The sequence below is a fragment of the Pogona vitticeps genome, chromosome 2 (assembly GCF_051106095.1).
Source record: "Pogona vitticeps strain Pit_001003342236 chromosome 2, PviZW2.1, whole genome shotgun sequence".
NCBI classification, from domain to species: Eukaryota; Metazoa; Chordata; class Lepidosauria; order Squamata; family Agamidae; genus Pogona; species Pogona vitticeps.
Window position 1 is genome coordinate 202,637,578 of NC_135784.1, and position 19,957 is coordinate 202,657,534.

The window sequence follows — 19,957 nt, forward strand, 5'->3', positions numbered from 1 at the left end:
ATGATGTTACTTGCTCATAAAGTAGAGCTTACATTCCTAATAGTTTCATTTTTACTGCATGTTCCTTAAACACATGTAAAACATACAAAATATTATATATCTATCTTTCAGTCTACATATAATGCATTCTGAATCTTTCAAAAACCAAGTTTTTGCTGCAAATGGCTAACTGAATTTTTGTCTATAAAATATTGTACACTTCAGTAGGTAGACTTTTCTGCTTAATATCTGGTAAGAGGAAACTTTATCTACACTTAGAACCCTGAGTAATATTTTTTTTACAGTCACAGCTTTTTAACCCAAATGATGGGACTTCATAATCTAACACTCTACCTGAATAATATGAAGCTCAGCTCACCAGTTATATTTTATATACTTCTTAAAATTCAGAGTGAACATGCTTCTGTCTTTATGTGTCTTCTGTTTATTCACTCATTCATTCATTCACATATTTGAATTCCTATATTTTGATCAGCAACGTCCAGCTATTTCTTCAGTTGATATTTTAACTAAGCTGCTATTATTATTACAGTAATATTATTTTGGCGGGTAAAAGAAGCAGTTGCTCAGTAGTCTTCCCAGCAGTTTCATCAATGCAGTTGAGCTTCTCAAGGTTTTCATAGATAATCTTCCTGAGATTTGTATAAAGCATTGTGAATAACCCAGAATACATTTGATTCCATCTGGAAAATGTCTTGTGTGTCTGTTTCCTTTAAAGTGCCATTACTTGTTGCAGTATCATAAGCAGGAATGCTTCTGTCTGTTAAAGTTCGTGCTTTTCCTTCCACGTCCTTTGAAATGACTCCTCTTTTACACATAAAGATTATGTCCACCTTTTTTTTGCCCTATGCCTTTGCATTCTGGGGGTAGAGGAGTGGCTTCTTCAGAACTCTTAACATTAAGTACATTGCACAGAAAAGCAGTTTCTTTGTATCATTGCACCTTGCTGTCATAGACAGAAAGGTTTTAAGTCAACCATAAACTGATAGATCAGGGTCAGGGTTTTCCTCTTACTTGTCTATCACTCATTTGATGGATCTTCTGGGGAACACAACCTGTATTGCAGCCCTTCACACAAACTACCTGCTAGATTAATATGATTAGGTTTGCTGAATAAATTGCATAATATCTTTTGTTCTAAAGAAAAGAGCTGTTGTGGGCAGCAATTGTTTGGACTGTGTCCTCCATTTCTGTAAGAGCAGTCTTTTGGGTCAAGGTGAAAAGTCCCATGTCAGTAATACATCGCCTTAAATTAGTAGGGGCACACAGAAGCAGGTTGTCAGACAATACAAGACATACATTTTTCAGAGGATTCCAGGCAAAGCAAAGAATGGCAAGAGAGAAAGGCTGTCAGTGAGTTGACTGCCAGAAACCAGCTGAGGAAGCTGACATAATTTCTCAGTCTCAGCATGCTCTTCTGTGCATCCAGCTGTTTCCAGTTAGTTATCAAAAGACCTTGAGATGCTGATGTTGCTTTTGCTTGAGTCCTCTGAGTTTTCACTTTAAATAAATGGGCCTCACATTTGCCAAGCTTTCATTATCATGTGATGCCTCACTGGCAGAACTGGCCTCACTTACCCCTTCTCTCCAAGAGTGCTGTTGGCTGGACCACTGAGGCCCTCCTGTTCACCGACCTTCTCTCTCTAGCCCCTTCTGAAAGTGGCTGATCAAAATGAGGCATGGTTGAATAGTCAAAGGAAACAAAAGGCCCTACCAAACACCATTTTATTGCTATCATACGACCTATGTTGGATACCTTCTTCATTGACAGTGAACGGTGTGCTCAAACATACAGTGGTGCCTTGCTTAACGAGGATAATCCATTCCAGTGAAATAGCTGTAGAGCAAAATCCTCATTAAGTGAAATAAAAAATCCCATTGAAACACATTGAAAACCCGTTCAATGTGTTCCAATGGGCTGAAAAACTCACTGTCCAGCGAAGATCCTCCATAGGGGCGGCCATTTTCGGTGCCTGTAAAGCGAGGAATCCATCCAAAAACACAGCAGGGAGCCATTTTACACAGCGGGCGGCCATTTTGAAGCAGCTGATCAGCTGTTTTAAAAATGTCGTAATGCAAAGAATCGGTTCCCGAAGCAGGGAACCGATCATCGCAAAGCGGATTTTGCCTATTAAAACATCGTTTTGCGATCGCAAAAGCGATCACAAAACATTCATTGTATAGCGGTTTCGTCATTTAACGAGGCAATTGTTAAGCGAGGCCCCACTGTAATTGTGAACAAGAATTCTTCTTACCAGGGGACATGAGTATCTAGCCACCTCCAAAGAATCTTGAGCCTGCTTTGCTGCTAGCTCTGTAGAATGAGGGGATAACTTTGTATCAAGAAAAAGACTGGGCGCAGAGAGGAATGGGTCAGGATGCCAGGATTACCCTCTATTCTTTGTGTGCTCTTATAGATTCTTTGTCATTTTTACTGTTGCTTTTTCCCAAGATACAAACTTCTGCAAAGTTGACAAAAACGTCCGCGTCTTGGTTTCATCATATTGTGGATTTGGTAGGGACTGCCTCCACCCAAAAGATACACAGCTTACTTAATTTGCCTCCACCTTTCCTATAGAACAAGTGAAAAAGACAACACACTACTGATACCCTTATTCTTTTTTGCCAATAAGACAGAAAAAGTCTATTTGTTTCCCGTTTTTGAAAATATGATGCAACTAAAAATTCTTATTTAAAAAATTTGTAAATGTGTAATTTTATTTGCTATTATAATAAACAGATATTCAGTTCTTTGCTGATCGACTGGAGAAGTATCACAAACAACACAAAGAAGCTATTGCAATAAGGCAGAAGAGAAACCTGGGCTTGTTACTCGTAGATGCTAAAAAGTTGAAAGACAAACTAATTCCATCGCCAAAGCGCTGTTTGGAGGTACATATATCATTCTGTATAATACTGGACTTGTTTAGTTCCTTGCCTATTAATCCAGAGTTGAAACAGAGTTGTGTAAAAGAACTATAGTAGTTATTTTTTTGAGGCCACTGCTGGTATGCAGAGATTGGTTGCCAGAGATCTGAGCAGAGGATTAGATAGGTAGAGGAGAGAAAGTAGAATATAAACAGATTAATTAAAAGACAAAATGAGTTGTATTCTGTGGTGAGATGCCTTGGCTCTCTTTTTTCTGTTAAAAACGGTACACTGTCAATTTAATAATGACATATGTGTCCTATAAGTTACATAGTGTTGGCTGAAGAATTGGTATGTGTAAATTAAGTAATATACTCTTGTAGTAATAATTTTCCTTGTGGATGTTCTACATACATTTTCTGTCTTCTTTTTTCTTTGATATCTTAGGTTATCAATGCAATGCTTCCTGTAATTGCCAAGAAAAAAGTGACTGCCATTCTAGCTGAGGCAAATGATGCCAAATTTAAACTTGAGTTTCTTCCATCTACAACTACAGAGTATGTGTTTAGTTTGACATTCCTTGATGAAATACAAGACAGGGTAAGTTCAACATTTTGTTTCCACTAGGTAACATTTATCAAGAAACACTGGGAAGAAAGTACTATTTGCTTTTTTCTTTTTGGACTCCCTTCATCCATTTTTGACGTTGTTGTTGCATGCTGTTGAGTTGCTTCTGACTTGTAGCAGCCCTATAAATGAAAGAACTCCAAAATGTCCTGAACTGCCCTGCTCCTGTAACTGTAAACAAAAGCCTGTTGTTTCTTTAGGGAATCACTCCATCTTGTATTTGGACTTCCTCATTTCCTGCTGCTTTCTATCGAAGCATTGTCTTTTCCAGTGAATTTTGCCTTCTTATGGAGTGACCAAAGTAGGACACCCTCGGTTTCATCATTTTGGCCTCCAGAGATAATTCAGGCTTGATTTGATCTAGGACCCACTTATTTGTCTTTCTGGCAATCTGGAGCATCTACAGAGCTGTCTTCCAGCATCATCTTTCAAATAAATCAGTCCCCCCACCCCCGGTCAGTTTATCTTCACTGTCCAGCTTTCACACTCATATACAGTATAGTAATTGGGAATAAAATAGTGTGGATGATCTTGGCCTTGGTCTCCAATGACACATTCTTACACTGGAAGATCCTTTCTAGTTCCTTAATTGCTGTCCTTCTTAGTCTCAGTCTTCTCCTAATTTCTTGGCTGCAGTCTCCATTTGGATTGATGATTGAACCAAGATAACGCAGAATCTCTAACTATTTCAAAATATATCTGTTTTTGAGATAGACATAGATAATTTACACTGTGAATTCTTTGTTCTAGTTGGCTTCCTATAAGGAATAAGAAGGCAAATAGATCCTGTTGGGGGAAAAACAAGACGTATCTAGTCCAGTGTTTGATTAGTCATAGTAGAAAGCCATAGCACCTGGGGAGTATGCAGAGTAAGTGTGGTTCATCTTTGTGACACATTTGGACAGGCAGCTATAATAGATATAGACATATCTTGGTCCATTCTTTCTCTCCCACATTTTGGATGTAGGATAAAGGCTGTGCTTGACATAATGTGTGTTCTATGGTAGAAATGGCTGAAGATGCTGCTTTTCTAAGTAATCTTGGTCACAAGTTTTTTTTTTAATTCTTGGGTTTCTATTCCCTGTAAATGTCTCTTTTAAAACACACAGTTTCATATTTACGTAACATCCATAAGTTTAGAATTCTAAACATTTCCTTTGAATTACGTTGTAAGGATCATGAATTTGAGACTGCTTCCCCCACTCCCCGAAAAGACTGGTAATAGAACATTGTGACAAGTATCCTATTGTTAATCTCAACACAAGAGTATACACATGAAATCAATTGTTGAATGATAAGTGAACACTTTTGTATACCTCCTGAGTCAGTGGGTCTGCTGCAATTGAGACTATCAATAAAATACTGGCTAATTGGTTTTTGCTGTTGGTAGGTATTATATTAGTACATACAAATATGAGAAGCTATATAAGTGCCTATCATTATAATGATAAGAGTGTTTGTTGAAAGTGGCCTTGTATTGTTGTAAGAATTCACTGTGTGAGAGCCAGAAAACCCAGCATCAGGCAGACTTTTTTATCATCACAACCAACATTCCCTCTAATTTTCAGCCCTGCTGGGCAGGGGTTTGCCCCTCATGTACATGACTTTGCCTGTATATGCATGTGATTCCCTCCTGTGGGCTTCTGTCACCACCTACCCCCCGCGGGCTTCCGTCACAACCAGAACCAAAGGGATTGAAAACACTTGCTGTTGGTGTGCGGAAGAGGAGTAAGCTGCGCTGAGGGGGCAGAATCGCAGGGACGTACCTTAGGGACCCTTGATCACAACCATGTTCCATGGCACAGTGCTTTCTTTTCTTTGTCTGAATAAATTGTACCATTTATTTAGATGAGAGATTATCATTATGGTGTGAGCTAAACCTGCTTGAAATCTTTGCCAGTCTTTGGTCATTCTTTAAGACTTGGTTAGTATCAACAGAAGCATCTCCTTTCACCCTCATGCCTTTGTTCCGAGTTTGTTGGGATTTTTGTCAGACCTCGATAAGCTAGAAGGTTGTAGCATGATTTTTATGTAGGTATAGATAAAGAGAACCTGACTCAATAGCTCAGTGAGTTAGGTATCTTGCTGTGGAGCCAAAGGTTGAGTTCAGTTCTCCACTGAGCATCCTAGAAGAACTGAACTATGTGACCTTGGGCAAGCTGCACAGTCCTAGGATGCCCCCAGGAGAAGGAACTGATAAACCATTATCTCTCTAGCTAGAAAACTCTGAAAAGCGTTGCCATAAATCAGAACTGACTTGATAGCACATAATTATTCATTATTATACTGTTGGTGAAAAGAATCTGTCTTGACATAATTTAAAGGGATCCAGGAATGACTGTACATCTGTTTTTCTTCTTATAATTCATACTGTATTTACTGAATTTAAAATTGCTGGTGATAGCAGTCTCAGTTGATGATTATCTGTGAAAGTATGTTTCCAATAAAAAGAATAATTGTTTCCCTCCACAGATTGAAACTCTTGAAGATGAATCAAAAACAGTAACACAGATGTATCGACTTATTGAACTCTATGCAGTACCAGCTCCTCCTGAAGATATTGCCTTGTTTTCAAGTCTTAAACCTGGTATCACTGCTGTTCGCAATGCAATTGACAAAGCTGTGGGTGAGAGAGATGCCAGCATCGCTAGATTCTGCCAACTTTTAGATTACGATGTTCATGAACTAAATGAAGAAGTTAAACTAGTTAAACGTGAAGCACAGGTAAATAAAATCTCTCTCTTCGTGCAGGCTTTTCCTTAGTGACTGGCTGTCTGAGAGGGGTTTTTCAAATTGGATTTTTGTGCTCTGTTGCTTTTAAATGTGTTTTTAATATTGATTTTGTTTACCATTTCTAATATGCTACTTGTTTAATTCTTTTTCAATATTTATATACTTACTGCTTTAAGCTTTTAAATCTTGTCTTTTTAATGATGTACCACCTCGGGACCTTTTAAGGAAAAAGGTGGGGTAAAAATATGTTAAACAAACAACTTATTATGTGTCTTTTTATGGGGAATGGTCTTTTATTAAATTTCTTATCCAGTTTTATTGGATTTCTTAAATGATTTGCCTTAAGGCTATCAGACTTCTGCCTAAGAATCTGCAGAGAACTGAATGCCAATCAAGATAGATAGCACTGGGCTCACTGAACCAGTAGAATAAGGAGTGATATTAAGTCCTTTGGATTATAGATTTGGTGCTGTGATTGTATTTTATTTATTTTCAGACATTTACTTTGTGATAGCATGTTGCATAGGAGTGACTCTGCTTAGTGAATATTTTTAATAGCAATATTAACAAAGGATTAAAGGATTAGTCATATGAGCTCTGCCCACTAACTGTCACAAAAAAGCAAATGTTTCTTCAGGCATTTTGTTCCCAATGTAAAAAGTTAATGAAATATTGACAGAGCCATCTATTTATTCATTTGTTTGGTTGTACTATTTTGTATCAGCTTTCTACCAGAGCCACCTAGACAACAGCAGCAGCAACAAAAGCAAACAACCAGCATAAATTAAAAATATAATTAAAATGTAGTGTGCTTTGACACCTTTTCTAGAAGCAGAGATGTATGGACCATTTGCAGTTTGGATGAGAATTTATTCCACAATTTGGGAGCAGTTCAAAATTCCCTCACACATGCTTGGTGTGTAGGCCTTTGTGAGTGGGTATTATCCTCAGAAAAAAGTTATAGCTCTTCTATAACTGGACAGCTTCAGAATGAGTCAAGTGATCCCTGCTGTGTAATGCATCTTAGAGTTAGGCTAGGGATAGGAAGCATCAGGTTTTGAATCGAATTTCACAGAATAAAGTGGGCAACATGACCAGTGTGTATTCTGGGAAATAAAGTACAAAACATTTCCCATTGTTGCATTTGTTCAAGTACTGGAATAAGCAATGACCAAGTCCTATATTACTTTATAAAGAGAAAAAAAAATAGTACAGTACAGGACTTTGGAACACCTTTCACTAAAGATTCAAGCAGAACATACTGTGTATGCATTGTATGGTGCATTAGGTGGAAGCTGTATGCTCTACTTATTTCAATGTTACTAGCTTGGCATGCATCACTTTTACTTTTACTTCTATGAAAGCTCAATATAAAAACAACCGTATTTTGGTTTTTAATAGGATCCTCAGATTTTGGATATAAATGCTGACCAAGACAGAGTGAGACAAATTCTAGAAGAGATGCAAACCATTCTTGATGATCTACAGAAACGTGCATTCCAATATAAATCATATCAGAAGAACTTCAAGGTAACTTGTTCAGAATTTCATGTATGTTTTGTTTATAGATGTCTGCAATGTGATCTGCAACATGAAGCACATCAGGACTTATTAGTGGAAAGTGACTCATCTCAGCCTAACCTACCTCACAGGGTTGTTGTAAAGATGGAACTGGAGATGGAAGGGGAGAATGTATGCCTCTTTGAGCTCTGCTCCAGGGAAGGAGGTCATTCTCAACAGCATGTCTTTTTAGCCCTATCTGTTCTTTCAGCACAGTGGGTGACAAAGCAGAGTGCTGCTGTCCCTCAGTTGCTACTAAAGGTTCACAGGAGATTCTTAACCATTTGTTGCCCACTCCCTTCTTGTGTCCTGTTAAGCTTGGAGACTGATTTGTTTGCCTAGATGGTTAATCCATGCCAGGAATTGGATGGGGGAGTGTGTTCCTTTTGTTTCTGCTGGACCTCTCAACAGCTTTCGACACCATTGACCATGGTATCTTTCTGGGCCGTTTCTCTGGGATGGGACTTGGAAACACTGTTTTACAGTGGCTCCAGTCCTTCCTGGAGTGGAAAACCCAGAGGGTGATGCTGGGGGACTCCTGTTCAACACCCTGGCTGTGGTGTCCCTCAGGGATCTGTTTCATCTCCTGTGTTATTTAACATTTACATGAAACCACTGGGAGAGGTTGTTCAGAGTATTGGGGTTGGACGTCACCAATACACACATGGCACCCAACTCTTTTCCATCTAAATTTGAGGAAGCTGCTTTGGTTCTAGATCAGTGTCTGGTGACAGTAATGGACTGGATGAGGGCAAAAAAAAACCACACACACAAAAACAGCAACTTAATCCAGACAAGACAGACGTGGTTTTGGTCAGTCAAAAAGCAGATCAAGGAATAGGGTTGGAGTCTTTGCTGGATGGGGTTACACTGCCTCTGAAAACACAGGCTTGCAGCTTGGGGGTGCTACTGGATACGTCTCTGAGCCTGTTAGCTCAGTTTTCGACAGTGACCAGGAGTGCACAGTTAAAACTAGTGTACCAGCTGCACCCATTTCTTAAGAGGTCTAATCTGGCCATGGTGACACATGTTCTAGTTACATCTCATCTGGATTACTGTAATGTGCTGTACATGGGGCTGCCTTTGGGAAGTGTTCGAAAACTCTAGTTATGGTCCTAAATGACACAGCCAGATTGTTAACTGGGGCTGGTTACAGGAACATATAACTCCTCTGTTTCAGCAGCTCCACTGGTGGTTGATCTGTTTCTGGACAAAATTCAAAATGCTGGCTTTAACCTAAAAAGCCATCTTAAGGACTGCATCTCCCTCTACGAGGCTGCCTGGGCATTAAGATCATGGAGGACAAGCTTTCTCTTGGCCCCCTCACCCTCATAGGTGTGTTTGGTGGGGACACAGCTGAGGGCTTTCTCTGTTAGTGCTCCCAGACTCTGGAACTCCCTCCCACAGGAAGCTAGGCTGGTCCCATCATTGCTGTCCTTCCACAAGCAGACAAAGACCTTTCTTTTCAGGCAGGCTTTCCCTCAGTGATTGGTGGCCTGAGAGAGGGGGTTAAAATGGATGGTTGTGGTTGTTGTTTTAAAATGTGTTTTTAGTATTGGTTTTATTTACCATTTTTTATATAATACATGTTTAAGCTTTTAAATACTGTATTTTTATTATTGTAAGCTGCCTTGGGTCCTTTTAAGAAGTGGGTAAAATATTATAAATAAATAAATAAGCAAACCTTTCTCTGATATTTTGGGTGCTTATGGAGGCTTTGGGGCTATTGTGCTAAAGGCAGCTTATGCTCAGAAAATTCTTGGCACTAAGTATGGATTAAATTAATATGCAGTGTTGAGTTGACCCCTTTTGTTAGTTTTGCCTTTCTTTTGCTTACTTCTTTAGCTTTTGACAAGTATTTTTAGTTTTTTCAGTATGTTTTGAATCAGTGGCTGAAATCCAGTAGTGGAACTGATGCTGAAACCTCTTTCCCATTTTAACATTTTGGTTAAAGTATTCTTAACTACATATTCTGATATGTTTAATACTACTTATAGAGTGAATGGGACCTCCACCTTACTCCTCTGAATTGGGAAACCAAGGAAATGTTGCTGCCAATATACCAATCTGCAGTCAAAATTATAGTTTTTAGATATTATTGAGGTCTGTGGTTCCCAACCCTGGGTCCCCAGATGTTCTTAGACTACAACTCCCAGAAATTCTGGCCAGCACAGCTAGTGGTGAAGGCTCCTGGGAGTTTTATTCCAAGAACATCTGGATACAAAGGCTAGGAACACTGAATGAAAGACTCAGACCTGAGTTTAGTTCCTCATAAAGCTAATTCTGTTGCCTTGAGTAAGTCATTGGTAATCAGCCTCATCTCCGTTACAGAAAAACCAACAGGATATCACAGCACCTTAAAGACTAAGTTTTATTTGGTGTAAAATTGGATAGATCCACCTCCTTGCTTTGAGGACAAAAATCTTTTGGGAAGAGCACGCTCTGTATGGTGCCCCAACCTCTTTGGAGAACGATCAAAATATAAATACGTATGTTAGGGTTTCAAAATGAAAAAAAAAATCAGTTCAGAGCTGATCCCTAGATGAAAAACATTTGTGATCTTATGTGCTGGAGTGGCAAAGGCAGCTAAAATTGGAATGTTAGAAAACAGAACAAATAGGCCTTTCCTTGCACTTCCTCTCTTATCATCATGCAGTTATGAAGATGGTACTGTGCTGGTGCATGAGTACCAGCAGTCTTGTCCCATTCTTGAGGGTATTAATCATTTAAATAATGTGCAAGCTATCTTTCCTCAAGCAGAAATGTTCTCTCTCTCCAATGTAAGAGTTAATTAAAGGCTCATTTAGTATAGCCATTTACTCTCATGGTAAGAATGAACATAATTTTGAGGATTATAAGGATCTTTGTTAGTTTTTGTCACTTGTGTTCATAAAATATCGTAATTCTGAATTTTGTAATGTTGCTTAGGAAGATTTATGATTTAATCCTCATTTCCAGAATTCATGTCATTATTGTTCATATATAATCTCTACTACTTGAGAACAAAAGCAAAATTATTCAGGCTCAGATGCTCTCTCCTTCACCTCCCTCTTCTAGGTAATCAAGCTAGCTTTTTATTCCACTTTCAGGGAATATTATTTTCTTAGTTTTCCCCCTCAAAAGCACATGCACAATGTACTATTTTACAATATACCTTCTCAGAAAATGACATTATTCTCTTTTGTTTCATTTCCTGAAAGGTGGAAATTACAAAATTTGATGCTCTGGAGGAAGTTTGTGCGGAGCTGAAACTGAAGCAACTCCTGTGGGATTCACTTTGTGAATGGGCGGTACTTGAAGAAGATTGGATGGAGGTAATTATGGATTGTTCTTAAAATGACTATGTGTCTGTACTAGAAGTATGGTGTAATTTGTGTTTGGTTTAACAATCTTTTGGTTATACCAAAGGCATGTATACTTTGGACTTATTCTGTGGCTTCCCTCACTCATATATTAATTTGGAGAGAGGAACATAGAAAAGATTTAGGAAATCTTCAAAATGGGATGACGAGTTTGTCATAAATTGCTATTTAAATATATAAGCTAGGGAATCTCAACAGCAGTTTTCAGTATGCCTGCATACTTGTTATTTAACACTAAAGTCATGTTTTGCAGTAAAGCAGGTAGTCTTCGTCTGGTTCAAGATCGGAGAGGACAGACCATAAGGCAAATCTCTTTTAGTGATTTTCTTTGTTCTTTTTCTGTTCAGAACTGTTCTTGATTTTCTACAGTTATTCTAGTGCATGATATTTTTAATGAGTCCATTCAGTTCAAAGACTAAACTACTTTTTTCTTGCTTATTTTCAACAGAGTAAATTTGATAGCTTGGATCCTGAGCTGTTGAATACTCAAGTTTCCAAGTATGCTAAGTTTGTAAATCAGTTGGAAAAAGGTTTGCCACCTAATAATGTTGTGCCACAACTCAAGGAGAAGGTGGAGAGAATGAAAGAAAAGGTAAACATGGTTTCTTGAAGCTGACTTTCTGTCATGGTTCAAGGAGGAAAATATGTAACTTTTCAAAAACCATTTCAATTTTTTTACTTAAACACATACTGATTTTCCACAGGGATATTGTGCTTATACGTGCCTCACAAATAGTAGTATTTTATGATTATTTGTTATTATTTGTGAAGCAATCTACCCTTGTGCAAAATTGCAGCATGAATCAGATTCTTGCTCACAAGATCACAACCTGAATGTCTAAGTGGAACCTAAGTGGAAGGGCTTGGATGTCAAAATGTGTATTAAATAAAGCCAAAATGATACATGTCTCAAAAAGCAAGAATAAGACAAAGAAGAGAACAGTTGCACTCCTGTAAAATTAAAACATGGTACAAAATAAGACTGGTGTCTTCCTGCAGTTGATAACAAACTTTTACTCTACTGGTGGTAAACATGCTACCATACTGAAAAGCAGCCAATAGCATCTGCTGTTGCTGGTCATGTCAGGTAACTTCCCCCACCTCTTTGAATTTGATCAATAGTAATTTTACTAGCTTTTATTCTTTAGAGTTCACACATCATGGAATACTCATCATAAATGAGTAATGATTTTATATAACCCTGGGATTTGTTTGTCCTTATTTTTGATGAAAGATGTAACAAAATTTTTCATCTTTATGTTCTTTTAGTGACTGAAAACAGACTTTTTACTTCAGTAATCTCTTCCTTGGGTTGTGTTCAGACTTAATCATATCTCAGGTAGAGTCATTAAAACAAATAGGACGGAGTGGAACTGAGGGGCTCAAGCTGAGGTGTGCCTAAGCATGTGCAGTGGAGGGTGGGGGAATGATTTCCACCTAAACTGCTTAGCTGTAGAAGGCATGAGATCCATTTCTGTGAGTCACAGAGACCACGAAGAACAGGTTACTCCCCTGTGACTGTGGTTCTTCTGGAACCTTCTAGAGCTGTGCAGTTTAAGTGGAACCCTGTCCCTTCCCACCACTGCACATGTCAGTGTACCTTGGCTCAATCCAGATGAATAGTCTGACAACCAGGCTATTGCATGGCAACCAGAGGAGAGAAGGCTGGATCAGGTCCGTTCACAGATGGCCACTCAAAGAATCAGAGTCATAGGTAAGCAACCTGTTGTTCTTCAATCTGTTCTTATGCTGTTTATTACTAATTGATTCCAGCCTCATGGATTCCAGTTGGTTTTCTCTGAGCACGTGAGCCCAGATTTTATCCATAATATCTGCAGTTTGTTGGTGGTGTTTCAGAATAATTTTTTTCTTTATATGTGAAATTAGAAAACAAATCGTCTCTTGTGATCAAGGAAAAATCCTGACCAACCATAAGCCTGCAGGGAAAGTTACAACTGTATGTTTTAAAAACTGCATCCCTACCATGATGCAGTACAATTTATTAGTTTAAAGTTTGTATGGAGCTTTGTCCTGTTCTTCCTATCTTCACATCTTCTTTTCTCTCTACATTAGAAATCTCACAAAACAATTTTTATTTATTTACTTAAAATATTTTACTCCACCTGTCTCCTTGAAAAGGACACAAGGCAGCTTATAACAGTGAAAGACAACATTCAGAATTAAAAACAATGAGTATACAAATCATTAGGCATTCTTCAGTCTCGAAAGACTATAGTAACATGCTTTGTATGGAGGACTTGGAACAGCGTCTAGTATGGCTGAGAAGGCCAGTTCGAGAGTGACAATCCCTTCCACACTGAAGACAAATCCAATCTGTCCTCTGTCCAGCTCCCTGTTTTTGCTGCTTTCGTGACTGCCTCTTTGCCTCGACCTGCTGGACAAGGGTCTCTTCAAATTGGGAGAGGCCATGATGCGCCGCCTGCCTCCAGGCTGAACGCTCAGATGTCAGGGTTTCCCATCTGTCGAGGTCCATTCCTAAGGCCTTCAGATCCTGCTTGCACATGTCCTTGTATCGCAGCTGTGGTCTCCCTCTGGGGCGATTTCCCTGCACTAATTCTCCATACAGGAGATCTTTTGGAATCTGGCCATCAGCCAGTCTCACGACATGCCCAAGCCAACGTAGACGTCGTTGTTTCAGTAATGTATATATGCTAAAAATTCCAGCTTGTTCTAGGACTACTCTATTTGTAACTTTGTCCTGCCAGGTGATACCAAAAATGCGTCAGAGGCAATGCATATGGAACATGTTCAGCCTCCTCTCCTGCCATGCACAAAGGATCCAGGACTCACTGCAGTACAGGAGTGTGCTCAGGACACAGGCTGTATAGACCTGGATCTTGGTACATATGTTGTCAGCTTCTTATTGAGCCATACTCTCTTTGTGAGTCTTGAGAACATGATAGCTGCTTTCTCAATGCGTTTATCCAGCTCGACATCTAGAGAGAGGGTGTCAGAGATTGTTGAGCCAAGGTACACAAAGTCATGAACAACCTCCAATTCTTGTGTGGAGATGGTAATATACAGTGGTGGTTAACATTAAAAGACAACATTTAAAACTACAAATAATGGATAATGAGGTATCTTACGTCATTAACAGGCAATATTGAGGCAAAAATCAATACGTATACAAAAATTTAGTGCAGCAAGATCAGCAACGATCACAAGATACTGCTTGTGTTACATAGATTGCGTTGAACATCATTCTTCTATTCAACACCTAGTTTACAAATAAGCTGTGTATTTTTCATAAGGAAAGGTTTGATACAAATCTGTGTATCTTGCTCTTTTAGCTTCCTGTCATCACAGACCTGAGAAATCCCTTTTTGAAGCCCAGACACTGGGCAATTCTAGAACAAATAGTTGGGGCACCATTAATAGATATGGAAAATCCATTAACCCTGGAGAGACTTGCTGAAATCAATGCTTTTGACTACACTCAAGAGATCCAAGATGTTTCTGGACAAGCTTCAGGAGAAGCTTCCCTGGAGACAATTCTGAAAAAGGTACTTAAAATATGCATTTGGATGAAACGCCTTAATCCTGAATCTATGAGATAAGACTGCATTTACAAGATTGAAGTTTCAGTTCCTTGTGCACTTATTGGATTAGGCTTCATATGCTGTGATACAAAAGCATAGGATAAAGACTGAAATTCCAAGAACCTAGTGAGAACTGCTTCCAAGTGTATATGTTGAATAGTATGCTTTTGGAGTATGGAAAGTGGCTGCAGTTTGGTAAATATGACTGAGATAACAGACCATAAAGTAAGTTGACCAAAATATGCTGCATAACAATATGGATTTAGTAATTTTTTAAAAGAACTAAATATTAAAATTGAAAATGATAGTCTTTGTGCATTCAGTTCTGTTAAAAAATGTAACCAAGTTAGTTTTACTGTATAGAACATGAAAGACTTTTCCAAAGGACATTTCCACCAGTGTTTGAAAGTGTCAGTTTAATGAAAAGACTATTAACTAATACGTTTCTATTTGTAACGTAACACTGTTTATGAAGCATATTTTGAATTTTGCACGCTAATGTTAAAATTACTGTTTTTCCCATTAGGTGGAAGATGCTTGGAAAGCAACAGAATTCATTGTTCTTCCTCATCGTGATTCAAAAGATGTTTTTATCCTTGGTGGCACAGATGACATTCAGGTGGGAAAACTCTTTGAAATCTGGCACAATGCTTTCAAGCAAAAGCCTTAAAGTGTTTTTAATGGCCTATGTTTGTATTAGAATTATAGTAATTCTTAAAATGTATATGTTTTCATTTTGGTTGAATAATTTTATTTTATATTTTAAATTAAACTGTGATGCAGGTTTTCCTGTGTAATAGGTTTTGGTGGTATCAATGTTTCTCTTAGCTGCTATGTTGCGAAGCTATGTGTTCAGTCTAGCTCTGTTTAAGCCAGATGTATCGTTCACATGGCTGCCTCATTCATAAACAAAGCAGGGTTCTGTTTTACATGACCAGTCACATGAAGGGGGAGACACCATCATTTCTCTTTCAGCGCAAGTGCATTGCCTTGTCTCAGTTTTAGTCATGAAACATGCAACTTCCCATTCCAGGTCAATTCAAGCTTCAGGCCTGTGTTTCAAGTCAAGTACGGCTTTCAGCAAGGGTGAGATAAGGCAGAGCAGTGAGGGGTTTCCATTCCTTCTCCTCCATATTCATTTTCATTTAAACAACAACAACCCTCCGTCCTCCGTTGTACATGAATAGGGTAGATGCATGCATCACATCCAGTTAGGCTCCTATTTGTGTTACAGTTGGAGGAAAAATCTGTGCAGTTGTTTAACATTTTAATTGAAAGTGGTAGGCTGGCAACTCTTTCAGTTTGTTTGTATTTTTAGAAGTAAGCTGTGTTCAGACTTTTGTTCAGAGCTAAATATTGATATGGTGAGCTAATTCAGAGGATAAAGTATATTGCAGCAATGTAGGTTGGCACTTGCTGTGCTGGTCAAACATACCACTGTGGATTGACAAAAGAGAATAGTTCTTTCATTGTCACTATGCCGCAGGGCAAATCAGTATTCTACAAAGCCATTCTAAAAACGGGGACAGCTGAAACAAAAAAAAATTAACTTTGAAACGGGACTTTGGATCATCACCAAATTTGGCATAGATATAGCAGGCTACTCTTGCTGTGTGTCAGATCTGGGAAGGTTTGGGCAAAGATTTTTTGAGTTACAAATTTTTAAAAGTAAAACTATTACCCCCACATGCAGAAATAAGCAACCTTAAATGTGACCAGATTTAAAATAGATCATACAAAATGAAAATAACCAGCCTTGTTTATCTCGAAAGAGAATGGGTTCTGTTTCACATTTTGATTTTTCCAGTAACTGACTTGTTTCAGATTTTCAGTTAAAAAACGTTTCTGTACAACTCATTTTTTATTGCACTTTATATGTTATATGCTGTTCTGCATCATTTGTGAGTATGAGAAGGTCATGATACACGTTGTTCTATAAATAAAATAAAAATGCTTTCATATACTTCTTTGTATATTTTTAAAAACACCTATGTTGAACTATTAATAATATGTAAATAATTCAAGTGCATTTAAATTAATTCATTTATGAATAGGGCAAATGGCTAATTAATATTAACTAAAATTATTTAGTTAATTTGTTGTTGTTGTTTAGTCATTTAGTCATGTCCGACACTTTGTGACCCCATGGACCAGAACACACCAATTTAACTAATTAGCAGTCCATAATATAACAGGGTTAAATAGACCACTAGTTCTACCTAGACTTGACCCATGCAAATTAATGGGATAAAGCTACCGACTTCAGTTCCATTGATTTCTGTGGATCTGTTTTAGTACTGTGGGTGGGTTTAGACTATTCTCATTTGCTTGACTAAAGCTTTATGACTTTGCATATTTTAATAGCCGCCCCGAGTGGACATGGTCTGGAGGGGCAGGGTAAAAATCCAATAAATAAATAAATAAATTGAAAAGAAATGCTTAATTTATTGTCGGAAATTCTGCCATCAAAATTAAAAATGTTTTACTTTTCCTTCAAGGTCATTCTAGATGACAGTATGATTAATATAGCAACAATTGCCTCTTCACGATATGTAGGCCCTCTCAAGGCACGAGTTGATGAATGGCAAAAGCAGCTGTCTTTATTCAGTCAGACATTAGTGAGTACTATTTTATGAAATTTCTGGTTTTTTTGCTTTGTTGTTTCCTTTAAAAGAGAGTGGCAATGCAGAAAAATGTTGTCTAATGGTTGTTGTGGGTTTTTCAGGCTTTTTGACCATGTTCTGAAGGTTGTTCTTCCTAACATTTCGCCAGTCTCTGTGGCCGGCATCATCAGAGGACAGCACTCTGAACCAGAGCACAGAGTGCTGTCCTCTGAAGATGCCGGCCACAGAGACTGGTGAAACGTTAGGAAGAACAACCTTCAGAACACAGCCAAAGAGCCCAAAAAACCCACAACAACCAGGAGTAGAAAATGTTGATCTTTTATATGTGTAGAATAAATACTGCACTGCTGCAGAATGGGAGGTGTAGAGGTCTTAATTATTGGTGATACAGCAAAGAAATATTTGCTGCTAAAAAAATCTTAATGTTTAATGTTTTTAATATTAACTGTACTAAACTTCCTAGTTCCTTCCTGAGTTGTTGTCACATTGGAAGTTAAAAACAAGGTCTCAAACATTAACAACTTCACTGGCATGATTTTCTCATAACCGCACCTTTAAGACAAGTGAAAAAAGCTACTTGAAGATTGCAACAATAAGCAACAAAATAGTTTATTTTTTTCTACAAAATTTGTTGTGTTTTTCTGCTTTAAAAGATTGTTTAGAATGCTTTCATGTTTTCTAGGAAGAATGGCTGACATGTCAGAGAAATTGGCTATATCTGGAAAGTATTTTCAGTGCTCCCGATATTCAACGACAGCTGCCAGCAGAAGCCAAGATGTTCTTGCAAGTGGACAAGTCTTGGAAGGAAGTTATGAGAAAAGTGAATCGTCTTCCCAACGCCCTACGAGCAGCAACTCAGCCTGGTGAATACACATGTCTAAAATACATATTATTTCCATAAAATGTTTTGTTTGCATGAAAAGGGAAAATGCCATGGTATATCATAGGTGTTACCGCGAACCCGTGTAGAATCCAGCAGAGTTAGTATTTTCAGGTCTTTAAGGCGAAATAACGCATGCAGACACATTCAGCTTTCTCCAGCATGTGTATTTACGGCATATGTACGAGTGTAGAAAGTAGCAGCATGACAGCATGGCATCATCAAAAGAAGGTGGAGGGTACATGTTCTCTATACAGTGCATATATATACAGTTGAGCCTCTGCTCTTATCCAGTCAAAGCAGGGTCATGCAATGTTGTACTCAGGTTGCATCATCCAAGGCACCACCTCTCCAGAGTCACTGTGACTCAGCAAATCACACACCTGTACAACATGGTAGCTCATTATTACTTCTGCTCTTTTCTGTTCAGGCCTGTAAATTTTTCAATACTTTGACAATAGGCCATTAAAAAAAACTCCAAAATCCACATTATGGTAGTGCTATTAATAGGCCCACCAAAAAGCCACAAGAATGACTGGCCAAGCTGTCAAGAAGTACAGATCCTTCCATCAGGCAAAATATTACAAATAGGAAACAAGGGTGATGTAGGGAGGTGTCATGGGAAGAAGGCTTTGCAGAAATCCAGAGATTTTATCAGGTATTGAATTTTACCCAGAATGGCTCCTAGGCATGCAGGAAACAGGTCAGGCAACAGAAAGCTGTAAACTTTGAATTTCAAAAAAGGCAAGTATCACATACCATAATCTAATTGTTTTAGTATAATTTTTAAAAAGTCTGTAGTGCTGTGACTGAGCCCTCTTTTGTCTTAATTACTGTTATCTCACTCATAAAATACACATCAAATTTTCCCAACACTTTTTTACCCCATTTTGACTAATCATTGTGTATTATTTTAAAAAAAAGGAAGGTGTGCTGCTTATACACCACCCCGTGGTGCTTAAACCACTCTTTGGGTGGCTTACAATTTAATTATGCAGGCTACACATTGCCCCCACCTCACTCTTTGAACTGGGTACACAGTTTTCTGACTTCAGAAGAATGGGAGGTTAACTCAACCTTGAGCTGGCTATTTGAGCCCAGGATCAAACTCAAGTCATGAGCAGAATCTTCACTACTAAAGTAATTCCCTTTAATTTGAGGTGTTGTCTCTGTTGTTTAGGACTATAGCACATGTCCTCTTGGAATGTAGTTTGTATAATAGGTTTAAGGCTTCTTTTATAGAGCTGTTACTCATTCCGCTGTTGGGAAGGACAACTAGATTCTGTGCTGCATATTTTCTGGAAGGTAGACACAAAGTAATGACAGAACAAATAGCTAAATATATTGCTGCTGCTTTTAAGGGGAGAACAAAATAAGCTAGTGGCTGTAAATAAAAAAACAACACTGGGAAGTAAGTGACAAATACGAAAAAGGTAACACTGTAAAGCTGAAATTTTGTGTACCTGTATTTCAACTGTTTGATGTGTGTTATGAATATGGGTGTGTGTGTGTTTGTGTGAGTGAGTACATGATTACCACTACTCATTAATGAGAAGGTAATTGCATTTCTGGATGTGTACCCAATTGTGATTTCATTTATGCACTCCTTCCATTGACCAACCCTACCATGTAATGCTAAAATCCTGTATCTTACATAGAGTAGAATAGATCCATGGAATCAGTGGGGATTTGGTGGGTCAATTCATCCATAAGTTCCATTGATACAAGTGGGCGTACTCTAAC

The 19,957-nt window shown here is 38.3% G+C and overlaps 1 protein-coding gene across 1 annotated transcript in view; it reads left to right on the forward strand.

The window, feature by feature from the left end:
* The window catches only part of DNAH6 (dynein axonemal heavy chain 6), a 218,245-nt gene that overhangs the window by 26,726 nt on the left and 171,562 nt on the right, over positions 1 to 19,957 (forward strand). The window contains exons 13-22 of the mRNA XM_072991952.2: positions 2,741 to 2,892; positions 3,316 to 3,468; positions 5,968 to 6,219; positions 7,630 to 7,758; positions 10,989 to 11,102; positions 11,599 to 11,742; positions 14,462 to 14,674; positions 15,237 to 15,329; positions 17,209 to 17,328; positions 18,017 to 18,197. Of these exons, the coding sequence (XP_072848053.2) occupies positions 2,741 to 2,892; positions 3,316 to 3,468; positions 5,968 to 6,219; positions 7,630 to 7,758; positions 10,989 to 11,102; positions 11,599 to 11,742; positions 14,462 to 14,674; positions 15,237 to 15,329; positions 17,209 to 17,328; positions 18,017 to 18,197 (1,551 nt within the window). The remainder of the gene's footprint in view (positions 1 to 2,740; positions 2,893 to 3,315; positions 3,469 to 5,967; positions 6,220 to 7,629; positions 7,759 to 10,988; positions 11,103 to 11,598; positions 11,743 to 14,461; positions 14,675 to 15,236; positions 15,330 to 17,208; positions 17,329 to 18,016; positions 18,198 to 19,957) is intronic.